At 25.0% G+C, this 22556-nt stretch overlaps 1 protein-coding gene across 1 annotated transcript in view; it reads right to left on the bottom strand.

The window, feature by feature from the left end:
• The window catches only part of LOC113558654 (glutamate receptor ionotropic, NMDA 2B), a 266124-nt gene that overhangs the window by 133056 nt on the left and 110512 nt on the right, over positions 1 to 22556 (bottom strand). The window contains exon 4 of the mRNA XM_026964146.1: positions 8962 to 9468. Coding sequence (XP_026819947.1) covers positions 8962 to 9454 — 493 coding nt within the window. The 5' untranslated portion in view covers positions 9455 to 9468. The remainder of the gene's footprint in view (positions 1 to 8961; positions 9469 to 22556) is intronic.

Below are 22556 nucleotides of genomic sequence, written 5' to 3' on the forward strand. Positions count from 1 at the left end.
GTAAAAATTACCGTTTTTCTTAGTTATTTGTCCATTTAGTAAAAGTACTGAGAATTATTAATTTTTATATCTTTAAAGTACGTACAAACTAGATCCAATTTTCTATCCTATACCACTTGAAAATTAAATTTAATTTAATTTTCAACTACGTATCGTGTGTATAGACACAAAAAAACACACATCATTGTAAAATCAATACATTTATTGCTTGGCTCAGAATCTAAAATTAAAAAAATATAATTTGTTTATTTTTTGTTTTTATAATAATAATAATAATAGTAAATATATATAAACTTTCCCGTTAAATATAACTATTATATAGAATCATCTAGAAAAATACTTTTGATAAAAGTTTTAAAATATCCAGGGCATTAATTTTTATTAATGTCTATAATCATTAAGGTCAATATGCATGCATTTTCAAGGTTTTTAGCGTTAAAATATGTTAAATGTTAATTCAAATTGTTGTATCAATTACAACTGTAATTGGTTGATTATAATTAAATAATTTATTAAATTGGTTAAAAAAAGTATTTACATGATTCATATTTTATACCCAACCCGTTTAATTAGTACCTGCCAAACTTTATACTGCTAATTATACGTACAATAGTCAATAATTATGCCTTTTCAGATTTCCCTAATAATCTACGCTGCAGACGATTGGCCATACAACCATACGCCAGTTAACACTATTCCGGTTGGACTGCGCGGGCACACATTTATTCTTTACGTACGAAAATATTGTATAGTATAGTTAATGTGTCATACACAAACTCGAATTTTATGGTATCGATTTAAGTGAAATATAGACGTTGATTCAGGTGCACCATTTCAAATTCTTATAAGACAGTGTACATAATTTATGAAACTAATTTATTTCTAAAAGGATAATCATCATTTTAAAAATCGCATTTTATTAAATAATTTTTTTTATTTTAATTAAACAAAACTAATACATGTTATATGCACGCCATATCTATATGTCCTATATAATATAAAATTGAAAAAGGAATACATGAAAACTATGTCTAATATTGTATTCAAAATAATAAAAAATTGATCAAAAATTGATAAAAAGCTATTAAATATATACTGATACACACTATACAAATAATAACATGTATAGTATGTATGATAATATGCATAACACAAATTTAATATTTGAGTTGTAATGCCAAAGCTCTTTAGTCTACCGATTAATACCCTCAGGCTAATAAAGGTAAACAATTATAAGCGGTGCAAGTGCGTACCCTGAAACACTCCAAAAAAAAAAACTACAACGTTGATTTAACTAAATGAAATTGTCAGTAATAATACTTATTATTTTATATTTAACAGTGTCTTTGGTGAAAATTAACCAACAGAAGCTTTGAATCATTCTAGTTGACTCATATTTTTAGTATTTATTAATCACCATAAGAAAATTATAGATCTAAACATTATTTACGATATTACTCTTTTAATATACACCGATTGTATGCCATTCATATATAAAATGTGCTGAAAATGAAATACATAAAACATGTATGTTTATTGTTTAAAACAAAAGTCTACTGTAAATATACATATTTTTATTAATTATAATTTAATATTGGTAATTGTAAAAAATATTGACATCATAATATTACATTATTGTGACATTAATATTTTTACTTGCAAGCATAATATACGTTATAAAATACAGAAACAATTGTTTAACATACATTAAATGTCATTTATTTATTACTAAAATATAATATAACATCATCTATGTGCTTTTGTATAGGTCATGAATGAATCTTTGCAAAATACCAATCTAACGAATCATTTCTAAAATGTAATATGCTGAGAGTTTAGGTATTATTTACAGAACTATTTAATCAACTTTTAATTTAGTAAGTACCTATACTCATGGGACATACGGTATAATATTATAATTTTAATTTTATTTTTCATGGAGGTAAAAATAATATATTGTATAAATAACTTGTATTTCATTTTACTTTAATTACTTGAAAGAAAAAAAAAAGAAATTATATCAGTTTATATCAATAATAATTTGCATTTTACTCCGAATTTATAATTTCTTACGGATATATAAGTAATTTTAATAAAAAATATTATGATCTTTTGTTTTTATTTTTTTTTCTTATTCAAATTTCAATCAGAAGTTATTACTTACAGCTCGAAAATTCTTTCATAGTATAAAAGAAAAGTGAATAGTAAAAATGTACAATGATAATATTATATAATAGTAGGTACTACTATTACGGAGAAAAAATAGATGTTGATTTATACGAATGATAATATATCTTATAATTATTATCATTTTCTATTATTCTTTATTTCTGAAATGAAAAATATTATTTTAGATTAATAAAAATTTCTTTTCTGTAGTTTGGTGTTGATTTATCGTGTTTAATAAATTTTCTTAATAATTTATTGAATAAAACAATGCACGACAGATTAACATCCAACAGAACAGATTTAATTTCGTTGGAAGTATAACTATACACTTGAAACTCTTTTCGAGGTTAGGTTTATCAGTGTTTTTTTTTAGTTTTATCGTAAAATGCGGACCAATGAACATTGAATTCGCATCGTTGCTCATGTCAGAGTATTTTCGAGAGGTGGATTATAAAAAAAAAATATATTTAAAAATATCTATACTCTTAGCATAACAATTATTTTACTTTTAACCCGTCGTCGATACACATATAGTTCGTAACATGATTGCTACACTGTGAGCTTACTTTTTATATCATTATTAATTATTGATCGATTAACTTAAAAAATCAAACCATACCTAGAAATATATATTTTTATCCTTTACGAAAAAAGTAAATAAAAATTTTTTATGTACAGTTCATAATTTATGAAATAAAAATAAAAAACTACAATCTTATTTCAAAAAAATATTTTTACTTTATATATGCTCGTCGTATACTCCTTAGATACCGACACGGTCATCTAATTGGTACTGTCGACTTTGTCTAACGATAACTGATAGGAAACGTCAAATAACGCAATCATTTATTTTTATAAATATTTATAGACATGTTATTTGAAGGTATTTATAGTACCAGATTAATTCGATAATATTTGTACGAATAACACTCGAAATGCTATATGTATGAGCAGTGCACCCTCACATGTGTACTAACGAGGTTTAACCACTGATATTTAGTGATTTATACCTATATACATCTAGAAAATTTAATTGACTATTAACATATTAATGTAAATCTTTAATATTGATAAATTTAGTTTTCAGGCAAAGTAGTACAATTCCGTAGTAAGTATTATTTGCTTATAAACAAACAGAAACTATAAATTGTTTATTGATTCATTTGTTAATTTTTATACATTTTGTTACATGTCTCATTGAGGGCTGAGGCAAATATTCTTGTATGAAGACTATGTATTACCATTAACATTTTTAAATAACTTCTTTATGCTTGTTAAAAAAATCAATAATATATTAAATATTATCATAGAATATCAGAAATTATCTAAATTTAATTTGAATAGCTTAAGTCCGACGTTTTATTTATGTTTTTTAATGATTAATGATATTTAAAACATAATTATAACATATTAATATACATCTTATAATGTTAGTAAATAATACATATACAGGTATATAATATGATATCAACATTGTAGGATAAATCAAGAAAAAATGCGTTTAAGTTAGGTGTAATAAATATAAGAATAAATATATAGAATAAAGTTTGTATAATATATAACTCTTCCTCTCTAAAAGTTGCTGTCAGTGTCATCAGATAGTCTGTGTGGCAGCTGAGGTCGTACGCGTCTATAGTTTCATGTTTTGGTTCCTAGGTTGTATAACATACTGCTTTAAATGTTAATAGTTTCTGATTAAAGTTTTTGAATTGTGTTTAAATTTATTATTGTAAAGGGGTATCCATACAAGGGTACAATTGTAGATTTTCCTATTTAATCATGAACCATCGGGCTATTTAACTAATCTTTAAACATTTGTACTAAAATGTTTGGGTTTATTTTTAAATGTCTGTAGAATAGGCAGATTGATGTAGATTGAAAAGTAATGATTATTAAAAATAAAAAAATCCCTATTATTTTCTAAATCATTGAAAAAACCTAAAACAAGTTACTAAAAAACGAGAAGAACAGTTCAGTATCAATTTTTGAAGAAAAAAAAACCGATTTTATTATTTTTATGTACTAATATTTGAAATTTTATTTAAAACTATTTATATATATTTTTTTTTTTAGATAACGTATAATTTTCAAAATGTTTTCAGCTATTTCAAGTCATTTAAAATTTTTAATTTACTATTTTATTGCTCAAGAAGATAATGACAGACATATACATCATTGTAAAACCAATATATTCATCGACCCTTTTAAACAAAAACATTATGAATATTAATTATTTTTTAACTTTTTAAATTTGACTAAATTTCTTATAAAATTCCGTTTTAGAATTCAAATATCAACTAGATCAATTTTTATTTACCAATTTTAGTCCAAAAAAGGAGGTCATGGACTAAAAACGTAGCAGGACGGTATTAATAAACAATTAAATACCTGGCTAATATCATGCAATATATTTCACAATATTTCATTGTTCACTGGAATTTATACCAAGTTAATAGCATTGACAAATTTGTAAATGGTTTTTAATATTTATAAAATATGTTAAAAGAATAGTATTTAAAGTTTGTTCTTAATTAATTACAGTATTTCATTTGAATATTTCTAAATTATAATAATAATAAAAACAAAAAATATACATAATACAAAATGTAAGCCCATTATTCATTATTATCACAATGTGTTCACCCAAAATTGACCGCCGTGACATATGCAGAATTACATAAAAGACCATTTTTTTTGTTGTTTTTGTACATATATGTTTAATATAAAACAACGTTATATAACATTACGTGTATATGTATGTATATATATAACGTTTGTTATCTAATGGTTATTATTCATATAATACAATATAGGTACAAAATACTTTTAGTCTCACATTAAAAAGTGTACCTACACCTGCACAACGATAATTTGTCCGTGTACTGTCTATGTCTTGACAAAATATATTATTTAAAATAACGTACAGCAACAACTGATTACTGACGCGATTATATTTTAAATATTATCTAAAACCACCAATCAATGATATTGGAAATATTATAAATTATCTAAATAAGACTGTATACAGTGTACACTATAATATCACTACTAATCATATTATATACTATTGAATTAAGAACATATACGCAAGTAGTCCTGCTATGAATATTATAAAACATATTTTATGAATATCCAATGGTCAACGATGTTACGGTGAATATCAATCAGTATACCTGCAGGATTTATATTAGAATCAAGATACACATGACAAGGACCATAATCAGCATACCAGATCGCAACATAATACAGTATTAGATTATAAAATGGCTCAAAAACTCGCATCGTGGGCTTAGTGCTTAGTCCGCATATATTTTAGAAGCATTGAAATTTTTCTTGCTACTGTTCTGTATATTATAAAGAATATTATTTATGGTTTAGATTGTATTGCACATTTACACAAAATATTATAAACCTTAGACCTTACCATGTTCACGAATATTTATAAATATTAATCTTGCATCCACATGCATATAGATTTTTTTAAAGAAATAGTTAATGTAGATTTACGATTTTATGTGTGATCTATGAAAATGCAAATCAAAATTTAGTTATAACTTATATATGATTGCGCCGTTTGACTAGTTCTTGGAAACGAATACACTATAGCAGAAATAACACAGTTGTTCCAAATGGCCTACCGGTTTAGAAGCGGGGCCACAGGGAGTTGCCATGTATGAGAGAGCCCAAAACACACAATACATTCAGATTATTTATTAAATCAGTAAAATACTCATCTTAAAGTAATTAAGCATTTAAACTAATGTATTATTAAAATAACTTTTAGACTTAGATAAAGTATTTTTTTATTTCGAAATTTTTATTGGAAATTGCTGATGATTGTAAGTACATAATAGACAATTCTAAACTCCCAGAACCATTGTCCAAATCACTAACTCCGATTTTAACTCCAACACTATCAAATTTGTTGTCACTCTGACAATTTACAGAACAAACTTTATTTACTTTACTTTTTTTTTTTGTTTATGTGTCATATATTATGTATATATTTGTTAAAGTTTTTTTTTTTGTATTATCAAACTGTAAATAAATATCTGTAGATCACTTCCAATGGCAGCTACTATCGTAGCTGTCGTGAAAGCCTTAAAAATAAATATAATAATAATAATAATAGTAAATATACATTCTTGTTGTTATTAATAATTGACACCTTTCATTTAGTTATAGTACAGTATTAAACTTGTAAATGCATAGTTCATAAACTGAATATTATTATATGCACTTTTTTTTATTTCCAATTCATGAAATGGTTTGTTTTTAAATTAATTATTTATTATATGATTCATAAATTAGGTAATATCACGAGTGGAATGTAACAATATTTAATAAATAATAATCGTTAATTTAATTATAACATAAATATATTTAAATATATTACGTTTATAATATGTATATAAACGATTATGTAGAGTAACAAATTTGGCTAAGTTTATAGGTAATATATTTTTTCAAAATGAAATGCTTTACTTATTTTAATTTTTTTTTATTGTTTGATAATATTCTATATTATTATATTAAATAATATGATGTTAACTACTTGAAAAAAAAATGACATAATATAGAACATATTTGCCATACAAAAAAATCGAATTGTGCTAACACAATTTTACAATAAAAATAAAATACTTTTTGAATTTATTGTTCAGTAATTATATCTGTTATTATTTTTATATTGATAACTCTAAATAATAATAATTAAATTGTTATCCACAAATTTTGTATTCAACAATAATTGTGTTGATTTTGCCAAGTCTTAATTAAAATGTATGAATAACTTTATTGAAAGTCAACTTATCTATTATTATTGTATCAAATTATAATCCAAATAAAGTTTTGTTAAGTTTATTTTTCTAAGCGTATACAATTTAAATATATGAACTAATATGATTTATACATTTTAATACATAAATAGTTTAATTTAAGCATTATATTTAATAAAACTAATAAGTTGTTTACATTTATTTTTTAAACTAACATTTTAAGTCGTCAAGTTTAAATTAAGAAGAACAAACATTGTTTATTTTACTTCCGTAGCAATTTGTTTTTCTTCGAAAAAATAAAATAAACTAAAAAATAACTACTTTACATTGTTTGCGCAATTCATAGTCACAGTAAATAACTAAATATATTTCATCCATTTGAACATGTATAGTGTTCTTAACATAGATTACATCTCGCTTGCTATCTAACAGTTTTATCGACTACAGCTAAATATACAAATACCGTATTATATGTCACAACGTTCGGTTTTTCAACGTCTCTAATCTTCCTTACAGATATTTACTTAAAGCTGAATAACGTTTAAGTAGAATCTCCTAGAAATGATAAATTTATTGGAAAATTCTATCAAGCATCGAATTCTTTAACAATGACGATTTTACAATGTATTATTGCAGAAGATATTTTTAACTTAATAAAATATATTGTATATTCTTAATTTATTATTATGAATAAACTACACTCAATTGAAGTCCAGTATATTTTTGATACTTTATACACAAAAAAGTGGAATATAGGAAAAATGTATAAATTTAATTAAAATCAGAATCTCCAGAAATGTTTATAACTCATATTTATTTTTTGTTAGAAAAAAATAACTTTTATTAAAATTAAAAGGAATCATAATGTTCAAGTCATTTTACATGATAGTTATTAAATATGTTTTCTTCTTTTCAAATATTTCATAATAAAGATGTTATTATTTAAAATAAATAATTTAACTGATGAGTATATCAAAACGAATCTATTATATTAAAGTAATTCGTTCTTAAATTAATAATTTTTCAGAAACAAATATGTAAATGAAAATTATATTTTTATTAAAAAATATATACACATCTATTATTTATAAAATGAAAATTTATAGTAAACTCTATCTAAAATATTGAAAATTCATTATGTATATATTTCATTAAATATAGATGTTTGGTAAAGAAAAAGAATGTTTATAAAAATATAAGATCCAAAGAAAATGTTTGATTTTTATTGAACTTAAAAAAACATCATTTACTTATGTTATTTATTTTTATATAGATAATGGTAGAATAGTTTTAGAATTACATAATGGTCACATAGTTAAAAATATTAATTTTGTCCATAAATCATATGTTTTTTTGTTGAATTCTACAAAGAAAGATTAAAAAAATCCAAGCGTATTTTGTATGCAACATTAATTAGAGATAGTTGGAGATAAAGTTATGAAAAAAAAGTGATTTGTATGATTATTGTACAATAAATTTAAATAATACATACTTTTTAAATTATTGTTAATATTGTGATAAGAATTAGTTTTTACAAACAATTTTATCTGAATATTTCTATAAAAATAGCTGTATCAACTCTCTGTTAAAATATTAATTGTTAACAGAAAATATTCAATTAAAACACTAAGTGTATGTACTGTGATTTAAAGCTTTTAAATAAGATTCCAACACCTAAATCTATTGAAAATGATTATCATCAAAGCGCAATAATTGTTAACTTAAACGTATTTCTTTATTTTAATTTACAGTTGGATTACTATCACAAACAATCTCAGTACATAAATTAAATATCATATTCTACCGTTTAATTTATTTCTATTTTAATTATTCATATTAAAAAAAAAAATGAGAGAGAAAGAAAGAGAATCAAAAGAAGAAGTATTATACGACAAAAAGAATCATGTTTATGATTATATTCAATTTGATATCATCAAATATACACTCGTAATATAATTAATCCACACCAGGTCGGGATACAAAGTATAAGGCGCACTACAACACTACGACTGACCTGTAGGCGTGGGCGTCAGCTGTTTCATGTCGATGGTGTGATGGATTTCGTAGTTCTTAAATATGTTGGTCTTCCTTGACTTGAAGTTGCGCTGTAACCCACTTATGGCCGACGTGAACGCCTTGGTGTAGATACGCGTGTCGAACGACTTGTACGGCAGCACCAGGCCGACCGTCAGGTTCTGGTGCTGGCGGCGTGCCATGATCCGCGGCACGGTGGGCTGCTGCCGGCGAAAACGCTCCGTGCTGGTGGTGGTTGCCACCGGCGTGGTGGACAACTGCACCGGTTCCTTGAGCCGATTCTTGAGCACGCCCAGCTTGATGGAGCTCTGGCCCCGGCCATGGCCGAACACCGTCTGCGACACGTCCACTGGCCGGCTGTTTATCTGTATACGCGACCCGTTCCGCGGTGTCCAGCCGTGCGCAGTGTCGACGACCAGGGCGAGAACCAGTGCAGACCACCACCAACACCGCACTGCCCCGGCAAGTCCCATCCTCCGATGATGTCCTGAAAACAGAAATATGGCGGCATAAATTTTAATTTATTCGGCTAACACTGCGGATTGCGAGCTGTTATACAACTTTAATTGCACTACACATTAATAAGGACCCGCGGGGGGTCATTGTGTGGTTACGAACAAAACAATATACGTTTTGATCGGTCCCAGGCATATGCTCGTATATAAAACGGTTTGCAAGTATATACAATTATATTACTCAATCCACGATTGAAATATCAAAAAAACATTGAAACCGTTCAGATATTATTACATGACTATGATATTTGAATTCCACAATAAGCAAAAATTAACTATACTATCAAAATTACCAAAACATATTGGAAATAACGAACGTACATTTTAAGTTTTTAATGTGTCGTGGTGTGTCAGACTACAAAGACAAAAAGATAGTTGATTTTTTACGATCAGTAGACATAAAATATATTATTTTGTTAATATTTTATACAATTTTAGATCAAAAAAAAAAGAGCAGTGAGTAGCATAACACTATTTTTATAAATTGCATACACAATTTATTATTAGTTCATCTGTAAATTAAATAATATTCTTATTTTTAGCCATTTTAACTAAAAATATAAAAAACATAAACCAAGACAATTATTGACTAAGATACAAATAAATCTATACTACTCACAGTAACTTTCTTACTAACACCTGATCCAGTGTGAACAACATGATAATTTAATGTTCATGTTATAAATTATTAATTTGTCACCTGAACCACCAAAGAGAAGTGAAAATGGTAATAACAATTTAAAACAACTTTAAAATATAAATATAGCTAATGATTTATACGACTTTTTATGTACACAACAATTTTACTTTTAGATAGATAGAAATTTAAATTAATCACATTATAATATTTATGTTAGACAACTGAAATGGCTTTTTAGCATTTTTATATTACTCATAAATTAAATATTTTAGAATTTTCGGATTCTATATAATAATATACTAATTATAAATCAGACAACCTGAAAATGTCTGTCATTCTATGGTTTGTTGTTAATTATTATTCACTGTGAAAACCAATACATTTCAATTAAAATGTTTCAGTGTATTAATGTTGCGTACTATATAATTATAAAGTCAAAACAACATATTTTATAGAATTTATTTTTTTTTCATTTGATTTTGTTTGGGCAATAAATTATAATTACAAAAAATTATTTTATTTACAGTTTATATTATTTATTTATTCTATATTATTAAATAATTTGACAATGTATAATGATTATCACAATTCTGTCTTTAAAATAATACAAATGAAATATACTATATTTAAATATTTAATTACAGAGATTGATCTATTTAATTGATAAGTTAGGTTTTCTTAAATGCGTTATAAATATTTTAAAGTGACAAACAAATTTTAAACAAATACTTCAATATCAATTCGTATAATAGACAACATTTTCAAATCATAAATCATCATACCAAATACTTAAAATACGATCCCAAAGAAATAAATCTACTAATATAAAAACTAAAGTTATTACATTTGTTATATCTTGTATGGTTCATTAATTTAATTGTTTTATACGAATATTGTATGATTTTAAAATTATTTTTCTGTTTTTATTTGTTTTGCGTTTTGAACAAATATTGTTTTTCTTTATTTGCTGATATTTGGTTTTTGTCTTTATTAAAACACATTAATACGGAAACAATTTCGAAGTTTATATTTCAATTTATGAATATGCATTCTTATCAAATAGTATATTATAATAAATTTTTTCAAATTCATAAAGATAAGTTTAAAAAATACTTATAAGTTTAATAGTGTCTAAACATAATGGTGGTTTTCTTTGAAATTTGTTTTACGTGTGTTATTAGTGTGTACCTCCCTTACCATAAAGTAAGTATACAATAACTATAGAGATTTAATATAATTCTCAAATAACTAATATTTGGTTGTCTGTTATTTACATCATTTCCACTTAATATATCAGGAATAATCTTTTGTGGGTAATAGTTCAAACACAACCAAGTTCGAGTTTCTGAATTATATTAATGATACAATATCTGTTAACCTTTAAGTATTAGTATCAGATTGATTTTACTTTTCCACGTTTAATCTGAGATATAAAATTACCAGTTACCAGTAGATAAAAATAATTAATAACAGACAAAATATTCAAGTAGTCGCAAAGTTTATTAAAATACAATAATAGAAGAGTTGATAAAAATTAACTATAAGCGTGAAAAAATGTTTTTTTGACATATTGATTTAATTTTAGAAGATGAAATTAAGAAAGAAATGTTTGGTGATTAGTAGATATAGATATTTAAATACTGAATTACGAACAATATAAATTAATAACTTTGTTAATATAAATTATAAATAAAATAAGTTTGTTTTGCAGACTACATAGAAATAATAATGTGACTAAATTATAATATTAAAAAAAAATACATTTTGGTAATACAATATCAAATCTATCGTTTAATTGTATTTTTTAATTATTATTAGTTAACATCCAAATGGGATTTGGGAACAGTTGGTCATGCATGATACATAATACGCACATACTGTACTAATGCATATTGTTAATCATTCACTAGTCGTCTCTCTGATAATAACTATGTTTGCCATCGCTGACAACTGAGGCGCCGCGGCAGCGATCATCATTAAATACGATAATTAAATTGTATTTACCTTAAAAATCAAATAAGTCGGTGAACAATTTATTAATTTTTTAGATTGCCCTCATTTTACTTTAATATATTAGCACGTACAAAAGTATTATTTGTCTAACAGTGGTATACTATGTAATGTTTTCATAAAAAAAAAAAACATACAAATTTGAATATTGTAGCACATCAATAGAACACAAAAAAAACCATCGTTATCACAATATCTACTTGATTGGTAACTGATCCAAGGAGTAACCGATTCTTAGACTTCTAAATGTATTTAAATACAACTAGCAAATTTCAAAAACAGTGATAACATTTAAGCGCTTGAATTGTTTTTTTAAGTCTGTGTTAATTTATTAATCATTATAGTGACGCAATTAGCCTATTTTTCCATGTGTTCTGCTGTTTTATGAAGTATTATGCAGTTCATGAACAACTGAGGTGATATTTTCCTGTCCACCTCTTTCGTAAGTTCTTCATAATTTTCCTTAGTCTGTACTGTATAATTTTTGAATTACTTTATTAATATTCGGTGCCATGTTGGTGATTATAATACCAACTGTTACAACCATGCCATATATTCGTTGTATAATGTTAAAATTATTCCGATGATTATAATATTATTACCATATTATATTTATTAATATGTCGATTTCGCCGCACACTGCTGATTAAATACATGAACTTTGAATCATATCATATCTATTATATCTGTCATCAAGTAAATTAGGCAAGTAACTGAATCACAACAAAATAATTATTTATTTTCTAAAACATTTAATGGATTAGTTTCAGAGTATTCCAGCTTGTCATCAATTTAAAACGTTACTATAGTTTGATAACTCATTAAGGTAGGTATCAAATATCTTATTACTATCGAGGAAGTACTATAGTTATTTATAGGTAGTTAAATATGTTTTATGTTTATTAGTTGTTAAATATTAACTGAAGTGATTTAAAACATCAAAATAATAAGCAATATACGTTATAAATTCACAACAGAGCACTACGAAAACATACAATACATTCAACATTAAGTACATAAATTTATAAATAGGAATGTTATTTTTAATATATCCATACACATAATTTGAAAAATAAATTTATTTTCAAATCTTAGTATTGACATATATTTCAAGTGTAGAATCATCAAATAATGGACACAATTCAAGTTAAAATACGAAGCCAATCCTTAAAAATAGTCTTGTATCGTGTATAATGTATATATCATACAATTATATTTATGTGAAATAAATAAAACATAATTTAACAATATATTAGTATAAAAATTATTATTCAGAACAAAATGATATGCATTAGTCTATGCTAAGAAAATATATTGTAGACACATTAAAACACACGATGTAACAGATGAAAGAGCAATATAATTGCTATTGCTCTATTTTGTATTCGTTCAAGATTGTTTCTTCCAGAAAAAAAAAAGATTTATAATTTATGATTTAATATTATTCATTTAATCATATATTGACTATTCTATATCAACAGTATTTATTCACACTATTATTTAATTATTATAAATCAAAGAAAAAATGTTCATTCAAAGCTGAAGTGGATGTTAAAAAAAGTTAACATACTATTTGACCCTAACGACAAAATTAATTGATAATATTATTCAACAATCAATTCACCGACGTAACAACGTTTGCTATCTCTATCTCACTAACGAATAAAATATCAAAGTTTAAGTTCCAAGCAGTGTTATTTTAAAATATTAAAATTCAACAATTCTCAAAACTGGCTTTAAAAATTAATATTTGTAAAAACCATCGTGATACGAAAATACACAAATAATATATTCTTATACCTTTATGTCGCATAATATGACAATTCACTCTAATATTTAAGCTAACAACATAAAATTGTAACTTCTGAGCATAAATTTTGGCATATTGCATATTATGCATTAGTAAGTTGAATACATAACACAATAGTACGACGTGAATACGACTTACTCTTGATTGAATTGAATCATTAAATTTACTGAATAATTAAATAAACTGCGTATGTACCTTAGAAATTTACATACCTACGAATAAATGTATAATGTTATATTGTATTATGATATACACATATAGACAATCAACGTTTTGTATAACGAAATAATGTCTCGGGTGCAAAGTCTGCGACGGTATCCACTATTTTTTTTTTTATCTGTATTACATTTCATTTAACCAAATTTTACGCCCTTTGGGCTTTTCCTTTAGAGTAACTCAATTTGTACGTTTTTATTTTAAAATGTGAAATCATATTTACATCAAGAATTGCATGTGACATAGGCTTCGGTTCAATCGTGTTAGCACTGTGGTTTGGGACCTAATATATTTATAAAGCGTCACGCCATGTTGAAAATACGTATGTTATCAATGCGTCTGCATTGATATTAGTAGACCCTCTAGAGATTGTATACGTTGAATTATGTATACACTGTGCAACGAAAAATTACTTATATACCACAAAAACCATACTACATTCGCAAATGTCTCACACCAGTGTGAACCTGCGTCGAATGATATCTCATGTAATCGTTAACTTTATGAGCCCTATTCAACAAAAGTTTATTAACACAACACAACTTCAGTACTTACAATCGAGTAAATCGAATAACTATTGGAATTAATTTATTCACGTACACGTGCAATAAACGTATATTCAATAAGGTCTCTACACACACAGGTAAACAAATTGTATCATAATCATTCATACGTAGCGTTTAAACTAAATAATATACATGTTATCAGCTGCAATGTCATTAATGTAGTTTTCTTCACAGAAATCAAAAATAGATTGCAATTTAATTATAACTATTATAATAATTATTTATAGGTACCTCTATATGCTATAATATCAAAGTATGGTAACTCCTGACTCCACCTCATCTGTAATTGATCACAAACAACTAAATATTTTATTCAGATATTGTCAATACGTATAAAATATCACATCATAGTTAATATTTACGAAGGATATGACCATATTATATTGTTGAAATTAATAAATATAATTAATTAGTAAGTACCTAATATATAGAACCGTTCTGATTTTATACCCGAAATTAATTAATAACGTTGATTCAATTGCATTACTGACTGTTGAGTATGACTTTATGTAGGTTAAACTAAACTATTGTTATTTATTTTTATGTATATAAAAGAAGAGGATTTTTTTTGTTTTTTTTTTTTTTTTATGTACCTTCCAAGTTCTGATGACACATTGAACTTTTTACGATTTTTTTCACAGAGTTAATCCAAATGCTTAACAGTGTCTCCATGTCACCTATTTTTCATTTTTTTTTGTCTGAAATCGTACCGAGTTGTTTATGCTATCGATATGTGTGCGTTACGATTGCGTATGGATCTTTTTCATTATTACGATTGCGTACATTCTACCTACCCAAACTTAGTGCAACGTTGCCGTTGTTCAAAATCGTGATATAATTTGATATATATAACTCCAGAGAGTTTTTACAGAACTTTTAACATTCAATATACATATATTGCTTTTAGTTCACTGTGATAATGGTCTTTTTAAATTGTATTATTATTATTTGCAATTAAATTAAATTTTTATCAGGGGCTAGTTATTGATACCGAAGTTTTAATACAAAACTTATAATTTGTATTTTTATTGTATTTATGTACCTATATATTTTATATTGTTTTTAATTGACTATATAATAATTGTTTTTTTTTAGTTATATTATTATTATTTTAAATCAAATAAAATTTAGTAGTATATGTTGGCAACGTTGCACTTATTTTCGTACGCAATTGTAATGTTTTTAAGTCCTAATAGAGAAGTCGTACGCAATCGTACCTTTCCGCGATAGTTCTGACGGTAAAAGCGGTCAGATAATTAAAGTTCAAAAACAAGGCGACAGAATAATAAATATAGACAACCGACAAACCACCGCCCCGTCATCGATAACTCAGAGACGTACGAAATTATTACGATAAGATAATAATATCGTAATATTGTGTTATATGCATATATAACACATTATACATATACATATATGTTTGATTATATTATATTAATATTTTTACGCCCAAAATATATCATTAAAACTTTACAGTTAATGATATCTTCATCGAAAGAGATTATCGACATTAGAAATTCTTGTTTGGAGAGGTCATCGTCTTAGGCGGTCGTTGTGGGGGAAGGAATGAGTTCTCCGCTCCACGGGAAAATATGTGTACACAGCTGTGTCGATATCACACCATCACACGCGTGCATATATTAACGGACACACAATAATAATAATATAATATGCAATAGATTGAATCAATAATACCTATTAGATATTAGTAATTGCAAATTCCAGTGCAGTGATATTCCTACGACCGAATGATGGATGGATGAGTGAAGATAGGGGCTCAGGCCACGGTAGTTTAAACAATAAAGAATATAATATTGAGTAAGCCTGAAATCGTATACCAACCATTTTGAGACTTTAACTACCACTTTTCTTGTTTGTTTATAGAAATTATAATACAATCAATACGAATGCTAATAATTATTTAATAATATCGTGTTGGTTACTGCTATAGGTCCTACATAGGGCTTTTATAATTTTGATTTAACTTTTAACAGATATCATGTATACTGCAACCGATCAATCAGTCAATTACATTAAAATAGTGACACGCAAAACTCAATTTTATAGTGATGTGCATTGAATTTCAATTCACAAAGAACCGTGAAATATTTTAAATGGTCTAAACGTAAAGGATGTAAAAATGAGTTTTATCATGTTACATCTTTTTTTAAAATTTGAATGCAATAAAAAATATATTGGTTTTACAAAGATATTTTTTTATTTAATTTTTATTAACTTTTTTGTGCTAAAAATTACTTGACATGTTTCATGAAGCACCTTTATAGAGCATAAATCGAATAAATAAGGTAGTTTGAAAAGGTAACTTTTCATTACTGTATTTTATTTTATGTTACATGTCATATTAAATGACAGATTGAATATATTAAAATACAGGTATAAATAAAATATGTATAAGATACACGACGAACACTAAAATAGATTAAATTAATCGAATTTATGAATAATACGAAATCAATTTGTACTTAATGAATAATTTATAAATATATTTAAGTTACATTAAATTATTGTGATAAAATGATATTTATAGTAATTTAATATAATTTTTTATTATGTTAACCCTCATTCTTAAACTAGCTATAATTGGCTATTATTTCATTTTTGAAAATTATTTAATCAAGTATACATCTCTATGTAAAGATTGATTATTAGTAGTATAGACAGCTAGGTATATCGCTGGTAAATGTTTGGATTATTTGTAATTTGTTGATAACAAAATAAATTATAATATTCAGATCATTTAAATCGTGTACGAGCCGAGATTATAATCAATATTTTAGGCATAGTAAGTTTCCACCAAAAACGTACTTTTGTCTTTTTCACCGATATCCATTATATTTTATATGTTTAATGTGTTTGAAATGTATAGCAAAAATGATACTTCACCTAGATTTATTTATAAAGTATATATTATAATATTTGTGGTATCTACGATAAATTATAAAACTATAATACTATTACCAAGATAAATAAATAGAATAGCTATCATAGTCATTAACAAGAAACCCATATTATACAAATATTCACAGTATGAAGCTTTGGATTTTTATAAAAAATGTGTTATCTGCTAAATATAGTATGTATATTAATATTATACACATTGTATGTAGCATATATGCTATGTACACAAATATTTAACCTTGAAAAACAGATTTTCAACCCACACATAATTGGGGTGAGAATAAGCTAGAAATGCCATGCCATCTTATCAAATCCTTAAAAATTAAATATTTGAAGAGCATACAAACATCAGTGAGATTTTTTTATGATCTCAGTCATAATTAAATCTTTATAATTAATATTTTCAGTTATTATTATTCATCTCACTTATTTTTTGAAAATAAGCCTCAAATAATTCATATATCACATTATGATAAATTTAAGTAAAGAACAATCATAAAAAATACTATCATCTATTTTTCATCTACCTTACCAGTGACATAAGCTTATTTATGCCTTTTCGTTCAATATTAATCATTTAAACATGTAATAGGTAGCTTATACCTAAAATCCAACCAAGTATACTTATTAATAAATAATTATAATTTTGAGTTAAAGATTAGACTGTACTCATTCCGTAATACTTCTGATCGTGGACTAAACATTTGCTACATTTATTAAATAAACACTCGTTTTAACTCAACCTAAATTTTATATCATTTCATGAAATAAACAAGTAAGTATATACAAGAGTATATTAAAATATTAATGATAAATGAGGCTTTCAAATATAGTATGTAGTTTGTAAAGTGTGTATCAATAAGTTACACCGCTCTTCGTATCTTCGTAATTCACATCAAAATAATAATCGTATACTATACTATATTAGCTACCCTCTATAATTTCCATTACCGTGTTTTCCTGTCTTATTATTTTTGTTGACTACATATTGTTATTATGAAAATATAATGATATTATACATATTTTTTACTTTACTGTAGATTACACGTAACAATGGTACAATCCATATTATTTTTTATTATTATACAAATATACAATTGAGATAAATAAAATTGTGATTTAAATTAAATTACCGTTATAAAATTTAAATTTATTTTACTAAAAACATGTCATACAAAATATACTATGTGAGAAATAATCAAATAATATGGATAATGCTGAATAGAGGTAAATTATTAATCTCCGTATTATTTGATTATTTCTTGAATGTGATTAAAGTCACATATTATACGAGAAACATTAATATCGCTTAAACGCTTAGAGTATAGACTTAAAAATTTGTTTATGCTTACAGATATAATCAGCAATTGTATTTGGTAACAAAAATAATGAACGTTGCAATACACAATGGGCATATTACGGTAAATTGTTCTTTTCATATAGTACTGAATCATGCAATCATAGATAATAATAAATACATGAATATAACATTCTTCCACTAAGTGTACTAACTACTAATGGTTATATGCAGTTATTATACATGTTGGTACAACCAATCTATATGATAAAGCATTTATTTATCAATACGATATTTGTTGATTTTTAAATAAAATAATTAAATAAAATATTTTTTTTTCTATTATAGGCTATTGCAATTACCTACTAATGAACTATGAAAATAAATAAGCAATCAAAAGTTATATTTAATACGACAAATTATTTTTATTCGAAGACCAATAATGTCACCATTTGTCGTTTGATAATATTTTTAAAATAAAAAAAAAAAAAACGAATAAATGAATATGTTTTATAATTCATATGTAAATAAAAATATTATTTTTCTAATTTTCGATTTCAGTAGGGGTAATATAATTCTGATTGCGTTTGTGATATCATTTATCACAGTTGTGATGATGAAACCATAACTTAATTATATGTAACAATTTTGATAACTATAGTATGCTTTTCAATCATATTTGAATACACGGTATGTACAATCTATCTGTACATTATCTAAATAAATATATTTTTTTATTATCTATACAGGAAAATCATTTTTTTTCAACTCAACTTAATACACATGCTAAACGGTTAAATAAACATAATTTATCAACGCTTATCGTTCGGATAAAATACATTATTCTATATATTATTATTGTAACGTTATGTGACATGTCTTTATTACACCACTGGTTTGAAGTAATTATTGTTGTAGTATAATACTATATGCATACTGCCATAATCACACATAAAACTATATATTATTCACTAGATTATATAAATTTTTAACTCCCTTGGGTCATTAAAATACCGTTTGCACAATTAGATGCAGTTGAAAAATTAAAATAAACATAACCATAGTAAGATATTATAATAATATTAGTCGCTATTTCACATATAAATATATTTTATCCTTGACCACTATTACAGACAATTTATTCATAAGTGAATAAACAAGCTCAAATTAAGTTTCCGACTATAAGATGTTTTCTTAATATAAGTGTAGTTAATCGTGAATGTTTTATACCCTTCACTGGTAATAAATAAACCGTAAGTGGATGTAAAAACGTGTTAAAATGGTGGTGAGCACTATTAAAAAAAAAAACTAATTATTATTAACAGTTAAAATGTATTTATAATGCGTTTAACTTAAAGCCGGAACTAAAATTAAGCATTCAATTAACGGTTTCCGGAAGCTAGAGGTATGAAAAACATGAACAAATATTTCCTTTATGGTTAATATTGCTATTGAGCTTACGAGTATCAAGTGTTTATAATAATTTACTCTCCCCCTTCCACAACATTGGATGATATATCGACTTCACTTACTAGGAATGGTAATATACTTTCTATTACTCAGAATGCAATCACTGGTTCACAGCCCGTTGACCGTTAGCGATGCGCCAGATATTAATTCCTCTCTAATAATTATATTATATTATATTAATATTCCAACTGAATGTGTTGATTTTAATTAATGAACATTGTCGTATTGCAATAATAATTGCTTACCCGTTTTAATTAATCGATCTATAGCAATTTTCATTTATTTACGTTTAGAACTGTTAAATAAAGTTATACATAAAGGTTCTTTCACTATAAATAACAGAACTTCACTTGAATCGATTATATTTTATAGAATTATGTTTTACTGGATGTTACTAGTTTGCGTCTCATTAGTTATAATATTTAATTACGATAACTGTTGGAAAAATGCCAAAAAATAAATTAAACATCAGATAAAGATTTTTTTCGATAAAATAATGTTATTTTAATTTTATTTCGTATTTGAAAACCCCTAAAAGTAAAAATAACACTATAAATACTAAAATGGAGCATATTTTTCAGATTTTAATTTAATCTATGGTACTGAATTTATGGGAATTAAATTATATATACAAATAATTTTTAAAATATTTAAATTTAAAATTAAAAAATATATGCATACGTTTAAAACTAATATGCATGTACAAATAGGTGATAGTGCTATCATTGGATGGCTTCTTTCCTCACATTTTCCCCATATTTATTTTTATTGTAGCACATATTCTTATTGTGCCATAGTGCAAAGATTGTATATTTCTGATAGAAAAAAAATTACGTTGTGCAACACAGATATATGTTTAAAACGATGTTTGTAAATTTAATGAAACTGTAATAATTTTATTAGAACATATTTATAACTCCCCTAACTAATTTGCATGTAAAAATGTGCTAAACAAAATTTATTTACGAATTATACAATTATTGAACAAAAAAACAATACAATAATATGTTACAAGACGACAACCTTTCAATTAAACATAAACTTGCCTATACAGTATAATAAATAATAAAACATTAAATATTGCTGAAAATTTAATGCTATTATGCTGTGTATATATATATATATATATATATATACATTATACACAATATATTATATTTTTCAATTTTAACCATGCATACTTAATAGAAAACAATTAATTTTTTTTTTAATAACTTTTTTGATAAATTGTCCTTTTATTGATAATGCATTGTAATTTAATAATGTGTACGACGTACATGTTAATATTAAACAATATATGTTAGTAAGTAATAGACTCTATATAGGTATACTTGTACATTAATTCTTAAGTATTGGATTCAGTGATATATGTATTGTAAATTTAGAGGATAACTACAAATAATCAGGTGAATGATTTTAGGTCAAGATAATTTTAAGTATACTTCGGTAAGTTGTCAATAGAAAAATTTGTTATACTACTTATACTGAATCATATAAATACAATGGTTAAAAATTCTGCAATGAATTTAAGAATATAATAACCACCTTAAATTATACCTTACCAAATCCAGTTAAATATGCATACGCTTAATTATAATTTTCAATTCAAGTATTCGATACTATGTAAATAGATATGGAATATATAATACGAAATCAATGTAATCAATACATATTTAACAGATGTTAACAGAAATTTAAAATTGTGTCAAGTATATAGCAACTTTTTAAATATATGAAATATTTCTGGAAATAATTATTTTACAGTTATTTTGAATAGATATAATATTTGCAATCATTCATATCCAATCTACAGTATCTAAAAATACTTATTCCGGATTGCATAAATAATCATTAAACATATTTTAATAAATCGATAATGAGCTTAATAAAATATTATTACATTACATTTTAGTTAACTACCAAACTAATCAAATTTTTATGCAACTCAGCATTAACAATATTATTATTGTTGTGAAACGATATGAATAAATTCTGCTGACTTTAAACTAACATCATAATTGAATATACATACAAAACAATTTACAATTGTACATAATGGTTCCGTGTAACGCTTACTTACTAACCAACTTGTTAAGATAAAACATATAAAAAATATGCTAGTAAATAGTTTA

Source organism: Rhopalosiphum maidis, chromosome 4 (assembly GCF_003676215.2).
Source record: "Rhopalosiphum maidis isolate BTI-1 chromosome 4, ASM367621v3, whole genome shotgun sequence".
NCBI lineage: Eukaryota > Metazoa > Arthropoda > Insecta > Hemiptera > Aphididae > Rhopalosiphum > Rhopalosiphum maidis.